This window comes from Micrasema longulum, unplaced genomic scaffold, assembly GCF_059751315.1.
Source record: "Micrasema longulum isolate JH-2025_06_02 unplaced genomic scaffold, ASM5975131v1 h1tg000652l, whole genome shotgun sequence".
NCBI lineage: Eukaryota > Metazoa > Arthropoda > Insecta > Trichoptera > Brachycentridae > Micrasema > Micrasema longulum.
In genome coordinates, this window is record NW_028277848.1 from 103,265 (window position 1) to 115,938 (window position 12,674).

At 30.0% G+C, this 12,674-nt stretch overlaps 1 protein-coding gene across 1 annotated transcript; it reads right to left on the reverse strand.

The window, feature by feature from the left end:
• Positions 1 to 3,922: 3,922 nt before the first annotated feature.
• LOC148279892 (RNA binding protein fox-1 homolog 1-like) lies at positions 3,923 to 12,674 on the reverse strand. The gene is made up of 3 exons (XM_088229239.1): positions 12,147 to 12,674; positions 9,864 to 9,927; positions 3,923 to 6,624 (listed from the first exon to the last, which is right to left on the reverse strand). The coding sequence occupies exons 1-3, from the start codon at positions 12,302 to 12,304 to the stop codon at positions 6,580 to 6,582; spliced, it is 267 nt and encodes an 88-aa protein (XP_088085365.1). The 5' UTR covers positions 12,305 to 12,674; the 3' UTR covers positions 3,923 to 6,579.

Here is a 12,674-nt window from a genome sequence, read left to right on the forward strand (position 1 = left end):
ATTGTATAGTTTATCTTCCAACAATTCCAATACATCTTGGTATAAAATAAATAATATTTTTGCGAACTCGCTCCCCAGATAGCAGTGAAACTTGGTACAAACTTGATTTAAGATTGATGGAAGGTTGAAAAGGAAAATTTGACGCGACAAGTTTTTATCAAAAGTTGCTGGAATATTGTTATGACAAATTTGAAGAGACGAGTTTTGACAAAACTTGCTGGAATCTTGTTATGTCAAGAATGGTATTTCAGAATCCGAAAGTCATATAGTGATGATCAACACATTGCCATATACATAAAAATATGGAGAGAATTCCTTTTTTATTTTTTTAAATTTAAACTGTTATATTTAATCCCCGGACTTTTCTACAAGACCGATTTTTTTTTGACACCACAACAGGCCGTGAGGCCCAATTACAGTGGTGAATTACAGCACGGTACGCCCAGCCTTAAGAAAATCACATTTAATTTTTGGGTTCTCACCAGGAATCGAACCCAGAACCTTCCATGTGTGAGCCAAATGTCTTAACCACTACACCACAGAGGCCGCCGAATTAAATTAGTGCATGAAAAATATCCAAAAAAGTGGTTCATTCCAAACAACATTCAGATTGGCAATACTATCAAAGTCATAAAAAAATGATATATTTCACCGTTTTTGTCCGTGGGTTTAATGTCATTTTTAATTACGCATTTATCATTGGACTTTTTTCCGGCGATTTGAAAACTTTTAATATTGTTGAAGTGTTAATACTCAGTTAAAAGGATAAACTATTGATATGGCAATGAGGAAAAAACAATAAAAATGAGTTTTTGTTGCACTGTCACTCGACAAAACCGTCTTGTCAAGAGCTCTTTAAAAGTAAGTATGATATTAATATCTCATCCACTGCATTAATGCTTACAATAGTTTAAACTGATTAATTGTTAAATATCACAAACATTATACTATTATTGAATTGAATTGATTGAATTATGTTTTATTTACAGAACGAAAAGGCTGTTGATAATATATCGATATAATAAACCAATACTTTAACCCCAGAGGCTCTTGTACTTCACAAAAGTTAACAGATGGAAGAGTTGAGGAAATGAAGATGTTTATACATAGGCAGAACGCTTAATGTTACACAGTTTGTAAAGTGGCCACTTCAACCAGCCAACGACAGTACATAAGCCCAGTAAATACCTAGACTTCCATATGTCCTTCCTAAAATGTTTTCCCTTTGTTGCAACAAATTTTAATTTGAATATCGGATACTTTTTAACATGAGAAATCCCACTAGTCGAAAAGCTAGTAAGCCATAAAACAATTTTATATATTTGTTTCAGAGTTGAGAGACAAAAGAATGCACCGGACTCTGATCTCCAGTCAATTGACATGAATTATTTGTCATCACATCATCTTGGCAAAACTAGCCCGTAATTTTTATTATTTATTCAAAATAAATATACTGAGTAATAATAACAATATATTTTATTTAATATTAATATTTTTAAGAAGCTTCGTGTTTTTTTTTTATTGTTTTTTTGTTTTTGTTTTTTGTTTTTTTTTGCTAAATAAATCCAAACTTGCACGATGTTTGTTTTTTTGTAAAAAACAAACATCATGCAAGTTTGTTGGATGGTAACTAGGAAATTTGCTTTAAACTTGCATCAAGTTTACAGAGTTGCAATCTCAAACTTGGGTCAAGCTTGAACTCTTGATACTTCAAACTTGATACAAGCTTGAGGCAAGTTTAAATTGCTATCTGGGTCGTAACAAACACCGTCGTGTATTCATTTTCGTAGCGGTGACGTGTGAACTGCGGCCGAATTTTCGTTTTGTCCCAGCGTTTATGTTCTGCGCGGTCGAGGCTGTCCACGGAGCCGGGACATGGCAATATTGTCATATTCATTTTATTATCCTCGTGTAAACAAGGCTTAACCCTAAAGGAAGACACTTAAACAAAAAGGTCAATTACACTGCACCTGCTTTGAATTTAGGTTAAGACAATAATTTATCTTTTTGACCTGTTTTTATTCTTCATTTGCGTTTCGCGTGGCAGACGCGTTGGCGCGCGGGCCGCGGCATCATTATTACGATATAATTTTTTTTTTTTGACACATCAAATGAATTCCAAAAATTTTTAAGCGTTTACGTTTACGTTCCGCAAAAGCATTACAAATATTCTGACTGCCAATTATCAATGCATCTTTGTAAGACATTTGAAAAGGCACATCACACCCATTACGGTTGAAAAAAAGACCAGAAAAAAATGGTTTTCAGTTATTATGCTCAGCAGTTGAGGTAAAATGTAGGTTATATTCCTTAGTCATGAATTTTTGTTTTTCCTGGGGGGTTATCATACTTTTTTTTTTTTTTAAAGAAAAAGTATTGTGAGTACTTTTAATTATTTTTTTTCATTCTAATATTAATTTAATTAGCGGTCCCGCGAACCATGGAGGATATCAGTAATTATTATTTGTGAAATGCTTGGGATTTTTTTTTTTAATAATGCTGTTTAAACTGCACTGCATACAATTTACGGGTTGCGTCTTCTATGTCCAAATTAAACAAATTTTCACACTAATTCATACTATCTAAATGGGCACACACATAATCTTAGTTTGCCTTATGAAATAAACTAATAAATCGTTGTTAATTGGGAAGAATTTTCAATTGTAAATTAAGCAAAATTACCAGTCTTATGACAGGCGTCAAAAACTGTTAGAAGTTATTAAATACCGCGAAACCGTCCAATTTTGCCCTGGATGGATATTTTGCCCAAAAAGTCTAATCTATGATCAACCTTAAAAAAAACATATTTCCATTTGATTTCAGTAAATTTGGTACATTAAGGACATCAGTAAATTTGGTACATTAAGGACGAAAGTAGATTTATGTCACTAACTTCCCTCAGAAGCTTTTTTATATTTTTGATTTTAGTCACTAACTTTACTCAGTGGCTTGTCAGAACCTGTTAAAGTCCGCGTGTAATTTATTGCGGGCCAATTACGACTCTGTGTTTTTTAATATACTGCTCGATAGCAAAGACAAAGGTAAGTTTTTCTTATTGCATGATTTAGACAAAGGTTTTCAGATCATTTCCTGTTTATATTATGTGCTGTCAGTAGCTTAAACCGAGAATTAAGATGGTGGGAAAATTAAAGGGCATAAGTTGTGCCTCTGGGTTGTCAATTTTGCACAAACGAAAAAATGTGTGAGGTTGTCACTTTTTAAATTAAAACTATTATGAAGGATTGGCACACATAAGGTATTTTAGATTTTCAAAAATATTATCATTATTGTGGAAAATTTAATTTTATTCTTCTTTGACTTTCTTAATTAATTTGATAATGTATTTTTATATTCCTTATATTGCTTTTTAATAGTTTCTGAAGCATTTCTCATTTTTTGCATGGTAGGTATATAATTCGTTTCTATATAAGTTCATTTTCATTATATCTGGAGTTATCTAGCCTCCATTATTATCTACCCTCAAACGATATTTTTTCACTTTCGTAGCTATGGACTTTGATTCCGAAATAATTAATATTAATTTTTAAAATTGATGTCACCTAGTTTTAAGTAATTTTGAGCGGGAAACATGTGGTTCATAATAAAAAACAAAATTAACAATAAGCGGATAGAACCCTCGGTACCTGCACACATGTGCATCTACTATGCAAGCGACTGTGATATAAATATTTTTATAGTTATGACTAGGAAGAGAACAATGGACGCTGTACGCCTAAAATACTCACCCTTCTTCCCACCTTCCCACTTCATCATTTGCCTCTTACCAATTTTATTGTATTCTACTTGAAAATAAATATATTTGTAAATAAAATGACATTTTGTTTACTTAGGAATTTGGAAGATACCAATATTTAATTAATCTCTTATAAAATGTGGGGTTTAGAAAGAATGAACACAAATGTTTATCAACCTTTTTCTTATATTTAATAATGTAAAATGAGTACATTGTGAGAGAATTCAACATGTAAATTAGAACATGGACATGAATGAAGTTTGTACATACCTATCTGTTCACAAATATTCTATGCCTATTTTAGCCAAACTGCATAACCAAAATTGCGCTAGGTGCATCACACAACACCGTTTGAATCACAAATAATTAGCTTGAGAGCAGTGAATATTCATACTCACGTTACATATTTAAAGGTACAAATATCAAACTGATTAAAATTAAAATAAAATACACAATACGATTTGTGCTGAGAATTTTGTGCTAAAATTAACCATCTTGTGCATAACGGAAGACATTTATTCTCAATGTTTTGTGTATTAACGTTAAAAAGATCTTTAAATTTAACATTTCAATTGAGCACATAGAATACTGGTTAAAATATGACAGATTTTTTATGAATGTTCATAAAATATTACACAGTGATAGACATAAATCATTAACGCAATAAAAAGAATAATTTTATGAATGTTCATAAAATATTACACAGTGATAGACATAAATCATTAACGCAAAAATAACAATAATTATACAGAAGGTGGGTACAAATTATAATCATTATGATATTACATATAATTTTATAATCAAGATGAGGGAGTAAGTGAGGTTTTCTATTTAAATTATGAAATATTTTAATTAATGTAGGTATGTATCAATCGGATAGAATGTAAAAAACTAACAATTATGACAATTTATATGATTTTTTAAAAATAAAGATGAAATTTTTAAAATTATACTTATTTACTCTAATACTCATTTATTCCAGCATCCACATTGGTCGAACAGAATATCATTAAATCACTTACTAATATGACACAATTTAGAGAGATTTTGTCATGGAAATACATATTTTAGATAATACATACAGGTTGCCAATGTAATCTATTAACTATCTCAAGCATTCTTTTTAAATATCTATACAATCCCTGTTACTATCAAAATTATGTTGGCGTATTTATTTAAAAAAATACACTTATGAAGAAAAGTTTCCTACTACATTATATTTAACTGGATATGTCACATTAATTACCGATCGTATCAGGGATATTCTCAACATATTTTACGATACGAAAAGAAATGCAAAGACAACTTAATTCGTTAGAAACTCAATGAAGATAATTTAGAAAATACAAATGACTAAACTAAACAAATGAAACTTAAAACCATAATTGAATATAACAAGATACAAATTGTAAGTTTCTTAACATAAAATCATTTTTACAGTCACTTTGTAATTCACAACTTTGAGTATTGATACGTATCATTTCAAACACCGACTATCAAAATCATGATTAAAATAAATTATTGATCAACGAATATTACTTCTATTTATATATTATATACACATGTCCAAAAAGACATTATTATTTTACCAGTATTTTTTAGAGTATTATCAAGATGATCATAAATTGTTTGAATTTTAATCACATTGTAAAAATAATCATTATTGGCCCTTAATAATATGAAAAAAAACATTTCAAATAATAATATTAATATACATTTTTGGCATTAACCAGCATATAAGAAATATCTATTGAAAATATTTATATTACTACAGTAAAACTCTTCTCAAATGAAACTTTACGACTGAGTGACTGCAGAACCATTAAATGGACAAATTAAGACAATTTATCGGTACAATAATAGCAAATACAAGAGCACCAAACTGGAAATAATATTCAAGCTGTAGTTGCTTCAGAAGAAATTCTAAAGTAGCCTAGGATAACATTGAGAATATCTATAAAAAGAATGGATACAATCATTATGTTTATGTTAATTTTTTTATTCCTACATGTCTATGAAATAGAACCGATATGTCAAGTCCCTGAGCAGGGACAGATATTATAAATTAGTTTTAAGATCTATTAAAAAAGAGAGCGCATTGAAATGATAACCGTTTAACAATAAAATTCAGAGTTGAAAACCTACATATCTATTTTTGTTTTCTTTTAAATGAAAATAACCACCATATTAATAGATAATGGTTAGTGACATATTTGAAAAAGTATCATTAAAAAGTAACGAAACATGATTAAATTGATCATGGCCAAATTAAATTAAAGCCTAAAGTAAATTCTTAATGTAACAATTGAAAATGATCCGACTAAACCTAAATCAATATACATTATGAATGATCTGTGTATCGATTACGAGTGTATTTTATATTATATAATATACAGTAAGCTAGCGCACTGTGTTCCCCAGCTGCCGATGGATGTGCAAGCGGTTAAATTAAAATGTCATTAGTAATCACTTTGGTATAAAAATGAACATTTGATGCAATTCCAATTACATTTCATAAACACTCGAGAAATTTACAGTGATCAGTGGTCAGGTTAACCGGCAGACATTGGTAACAGTGTATTGGTTTGTATGAAATGTTGTTGGAAGCACGCATCAACTTTAGCAAATCCACATTAACTTATCGATAGGTTGTATCGCCAACCTTCAGATCTGCTTAAATTTGTACCGTGAATTAAGATTATGTAAAATATATTTTTTATTCTTACAACAGGCATCTTTACAGATGAAAATAGAAGTTCTTTAAACAGACTTATTCATCTATTTTAGTCATGGATTTTTGATATTTTTGGCATAATTGGAAGTCTTCAATAAGGGGTGAATCTGTTGTATCCACTTCTGTATACTGTAGCCTGAAAATGCAAACATAAACATTTAGGAAGTAGTCAAAATTATCTTTATCTCGGTAGTCTACAAGTTTGTATAAATAAAAAATTATGTACATTTTGCAAATTTTTAAACGTAATTACTATAAATGTCATCGCAAATGTCAATGATACTAATCGTATCTCAATACTTATACTGGCTAACAGAAGATAAGGAAAAAACTTACAATACATCAAATGAACTCCGAATTTATTAGCATCAAAATAAATACCAAATGAACATAAGCAAAAAATTTATATAATTTAAATGTTTTCTTATCACAAGATTCGTTAATATATGGTTACAAATTGCACGATGAAAATATAATAACAATAGTTTACTGATCATAATACAATACAAAACATATCTGTATGCGAGAGGTAAACTACAGTAAGTTCAAAAACCCAACTTTTCAGGAGACAAATTAGTGATTTTTTAAAAATTTACCATGCTTTAAACGTCTGCTATTTTCTAACGAGAGGCTGCAAAGCAAATTTGTTTTTAATTATACATTAATTTTGTTTTTGGATTTTTTTTAGTGCTTAAAATGGAGATACATTTGTTTACCCCTAAATACCTTTATGGCACACCATCAAATGTTGCATGGAAAAACAACAGTAAATCTAAAGGATTGTTTCCCAGTGTAGAAAACGAAAAACACTCCTATAAAGAAAAATTATAAAATTATTTTTTGTAAGGATAATACTGTTTAATGTTTTTTGAATAATTAAATGTTAAAAGGGGCCTATACATCAACAACAGGTTTTAATTTTCATGGATTTATTGTTATACAAAATTAGTCAAATAAAATTTATAACACTTATTTTTAGGAAATAAGAAACTCTATTTTATGAAGTTTAGTAAAAAATAAATAGTTAGATACTTAAGTCCGCAAATTTGAAATAACCAGTGGTCAGTTTTGCCGCTTCGCTTTCGCCACGTCTTCGAGACCAGTATCTTTATTATAAAGTCCAGTTACATAAGTAAGGATAGGATCTATCCTATACTAAGATTCTTTACTGGAATTTGTGGCATACTACTGCGGTAGCCGCCTTAGCTTGTTGGAGATTGACTAGCAGCACTTTGACCATATATTTTTTGGGGGGTTTGGAGTTGGAAGGGTCAGAGATAAAACTTACTTACTTACTTCAAACTTATGGAAGCAATGACCATGTATAAAAATATATAATACTGGAGTTACAATAAAAAATATAAATAATCTTTGTTATCAAAGAAATTAGGAGTTACTGCTATTTACTTGATTATAATGAGGATAAAAAAAATTGCTTTCGACATAGTAATAACTCAATTTCAGGAGGAGTTTTGACAGCTGTAATTGTCATTTCGTTTAGTGTTTAGATCATAGAATTAAGAATAGTCCAGAAACCGCATACGCGCATCGAACAGAAGGCGACTAAACTACTCTTAAGAGTAGTTTTACGTTTTGACCCATTAGATTCTTTGTAGACGTCGCTCAGTACACTACTCCTGATGTGAATTCAACTATGCCGTGTTGTGTCGTTTTCAAGTGTAGAAATACTGCTGGGATCTTAAATATACAGGATGAGATCACATTTCATATGTAATTAGCAAATGCATGTGTAAGTAGCAAATGCAAAAATTTAATTATTTTTTCATCTGTCAGATTGTCGATGAAAACAAAATGGACATTTCGTTAGTGTTGCCAGGGTAGTAACTTTTTTTACCCTACTTTGCTCATCTAATGAGAGAACTAATGAAAATTGGACCTCGGATTAAACAATGCCGTGGTGGACATTTGACCGACATTATCTTTAAAACATCAAATATTATTTAACATGATATAAAAATATCAGTTTTATGTAAAATAAAATTTGTTTTATATTTTAAATTCAAAGTTCATAAATTCAATTACTTTTATTAAATGACCCTTTACTTATTTATTTTGTTGTGTCAATTAATGTTTCCGCGTGCACAATAAAATTTTAGAGATATTAACAAATGCTTTTTTTTTAACCTTACATTTGTGTTGTGATTATATTTTTTCCCATCTGGCAACATTACGCGGCGACTTCCCGAATGCGCGGGCCAAAAGTGGAGGTGAGGGGATTTTTGGACACAGTCCGATGCATTCAAATATGATTTAACTCTCCTTCTGGACTATTCTTAATTCCATGGTTTAGCTCCAGTAATTTTGCCATATTTGTGATTGTTTCCAAAGTTTTTTTAGTTTTTTGATGGTTGCCGGTAAAGGAGTACTTCCCAGATAAGCCGAATCCATAGTTATTTTATATTTTGATCCTAATTTAAGTTTTCAAATTTCACACTACTGAAATTTTCAGTTACAGGAGTAAATTGCAACAATAACTTCTTTTGTTTTTTTTTCACATTGTTATACAATTTTTTATTTTTAAATAATTAATTTTTGTGGGAATATGGAGAGCATTATTAAAAAGAATTAAAAAGAGTCCAGAAGGAGTGTAGAATCATATTTAAATACATCGGACTGTGTCCAAATATCCCCAAAAGAAACATTACTCTCTTATTCAACGTAATATCCCATCACGACTTTGTTTTAAGAAAATTTCGCTGAACAAAAAAGATACATCCACCACTTGTCGAATGAGGATAGGGCATTGCTGTACTAGGACTCACCTTGCGAGAATTAGTGTCTTTGACTCCCCCATTTGCGATTGTCATTTTGAAGAAGAGGATCTCAACCACTTATTCTTTGTTTGCCCAATAAATGACCAAATGCCAACCTTTATACGACTTTGGCCCCACTAATTTCTCTTCCTACAAATATCCAACCTTATGGGTGGAGGATTGATAATTTTGTGGAGGGATTCTCCTTTTTAGTTTAAAAACTAAAAAGGAGTGAACTTTCTCGAAACTGTTAGACTTACCTATGTTTATGTTGCTTGCAGACCCGACGGTTGGGCCTGGTTGCTGGTTGCGTACTGCGAACCAGTTTGTTTGTAAAATAATTCAACGCGACATTGGCAAAAGCATCAAATTTAATATGCAACGCCATTTTTTAATTTTTTTTTTAAAACTCAATTTTATAATATTTACATCTCGCATACAAATATAACAAAAGAAATATAATATAATATGCTAAATACATCACTATTTTATATATATACATATATACTTTTGTAGTTAAATATAACATAATAAAAGTATCATGGTACCTCTATTTTAATGAGCAATAATAATTGTGATATTAGATTTTTGTAATAATTACCCCATAGCCAGCAACAGGTCCTATCCCATGGCTTAAGTAGGGATCAGCATACTCCCGACCATACCTGAAATTGTGTTTCATTAGTGAATATTCATTCATATATCACACGATTTTAAAGTTATTTAATTGTAGAGTAACACTCCTCGCAGTTAATAATGTTTTAAAAAGTGTAAGCATTTTTCATATTGATAATATTATTTTAGGAGGTTGAGGAGGATAAGAATTATAATTTTACTGTGAATGTTAATAATTATTTTGTGAAATGTTCGTAATTTATTTATTTATTTATTCTTATCATTATATTACATACACAAAATTATAATTTATGTAAAGTTGCTTTGACTGTCTAACTAGGGTTAATTACACCGTTTTAAGACAGTAAAAAAAATATAAAAAACAGTAATCAATATATAGAAACAGTTATAAAGATACAGGACAAAGTGAAAAACAAAGTAAAAAATGGAGTAAAAACATGGTAAAAATGTAGTAAAAACATAGTAAAATGTAATAAAAACATAGTAAAATTGTAGTAAAAATATAGTAAAAATGTAGTAAAAACATAATAAAAATGTAGTAAAAAAAACGTAGCAAAAAATAAAAAAATAAAAACAAAGTAATAAATGCAGTGAAAACATAGTTAAAACCATTAAAATATACAAATATGTCTATAAAAATATTTTGAATTTCAGTAAAATGCGAAATAAAAACAGAATACATAGTAAGAAACATATTTAAAGTCATAATAAAAAAATGAATGTATGTTGTACATCAAAAAGCATATTTAAAGAAAGAAAAAAAAATATAGCAAAATACCGAGTAGAAAGAGAAAAAAAAACAACATATTAAAATTATTATTTATTTTTTTGTCCTAGCTTTAATTTTCTTAATTTGTATTTTATTTCAATTGTGCCTGTATATATTATTAAAAAAATTGTTTCCCATTTATCAAATGGACTAAGTCCGTTAATAAATAAATAAACAAATAAAAAAGTTTATTACATTTTTACTAGGCAAATATTTTGTTTGGGGAAGGTTTATCACAATTTGTTTAAGGTCAATAAATAAAAATTGCATTGACAATAACTTCGTCAATATATTGTTATGTACATGCTTATAACATTTGTGAGAATAGTATGCAATTCATGATAAAATTGATTTATTTTATTTATGTGCAATCCTTGCCTAGGCCTTTATTTCTAAATAATCACATTACGGTTCCTGATTTTGTTTTTATTAAATAAAAACTATGGTAACTTTCAATATATTGTATTCAAACTTAATCTTATTTAAAACTCCGATAACGATGTTACTACATTATCTCTGTTTAAATCACGTCTGAAGAAACATCTCCTTTCTCTTCCTTAATCTCTCCTTCTTTCCTTTTTCCTCTTTCCTCTTTTTTCCTTTTTCCCATTGAGTAATAGTTTTGATTTAAGGTAATTTATAAACAAATACGTTTATTTCTATTTTTATTTAACTTTAGCTTTTTAATATATTTTTTTCTATTGAATATGTTTTGTAACTTGAATTATAAAAATAAAACATTTATTTTATTGGTTGGTTGGAAGAAATTGCCATTTGGCAATAAGCCCGCCAGTGTACAAATAACATTATGTACAAAAAGTTAAATAAATTAAAAAAAATAACGTGTGATCAAAAAGGAAGGCAAAACCCGAATAAAAATTAACTTGGCGCTGAAAAATTATTCACATAATATATATTTACTTCGTCGGTGTCCATAATGCATACACACAATGTCTCATCATCATCATCATTCCCTTTCCGCACCTAATGGTGCAAAGTGCACTACATTGATACACCAATAGCAGCGTATCTTGATCATTTTTGTTACATGAAGGTAAGATGATCAGTCTTTACGCTTCAGGTACCAGTCTAGGGACTATGAAATATTCTAGTGTGAAAACACCCTTTTAAATAAATATTTCATATCAACCATGTCGGGAATCAAACCCGAGACCTCTTGCATGGCAGGCTAACGCGCTGACCATTACACCACAAGGCCGACGCACACTATGTCTTCCCCTTATAAAATTTCTTTCCATGGTTCTGTCAGTCGACCTGTTTATCTTACCAAAATGTGAGAAAACCTTAATTACAAAATAAAAAACCTTAAATCCCTAAATATTGAGAGTATGTTTCCGTATAGTATGTAGTTTTTACCTAAAACAAGAAACTTTGGGTAGCCATTGTCTGTTATCATAAGTACATAAAAAAAGCCTACCAAATTAAAACATACATTAGAATGCTTAAATAATGGCTTACCCAGCAACGGCGTATCCGGCTAGAGGTTGGGCAGTACTGTAAGCTGCCCGGGCAGCTGTCGAGTAGCTGGCTGTGAGCCCCGCTGGTGTGGTACCTAGAGGTGCCTTCAGCAAGGGCGAAGCTGCTGCAGCCACCTGAAACATATCAGACTTCACCATTATTATTCATTCTCATTATGAAAATGAAGAGTTAAAACTAACTGGATTAATCTAACTGTAGGTTTTGCTCTGGCAACATGTAGAGTTGAACCTCAATTTACCAGAAAAGGTTATTCCACCATTTATCAACTTCCACAAAAATCTGAAACCTCTCAAGTTGATTGATGCGAGAGTTGATATACATGTATGATGAATATTCATTTAGTTTTTGGAAATGAAACTAAAGTATTTTGTCTATCAGGTACACCCTGTTAAATTGATTGGTTACTGTGCTTGTGTTAAAGTTAAATTATGATTGACTAAGCTCTATTTGTCATCCAATAATTCCCTGATAACTTCAATTCATCGAGAATGCTGATTTATGATATAA

Bases quoted from the DNA above. Each gene is read 5' to 3' on its own strand.
- LOC148279892 (XM_088229239.1), bottom strand. From the start codon at position 12,304: ATGGTGAAGTCTGATATGTTTCAGGTGGCTGCAGCAGCTTCGCCCTTG. The intron at 9,928-12,146 runs GTAAGCCATTAT...ACACAATTTCAG, and splicing joins GCCGGATACGCCGTTGCTGG to GTATGGTCGGGAGTATGCTG. The intron at 6,625-9,863 runs GTAATTATTACA...TTGCATTTTCAG, and splicing joins GACCTGTTGCTGGCTATGGG to GCTACAGTATACAGAAGTGG.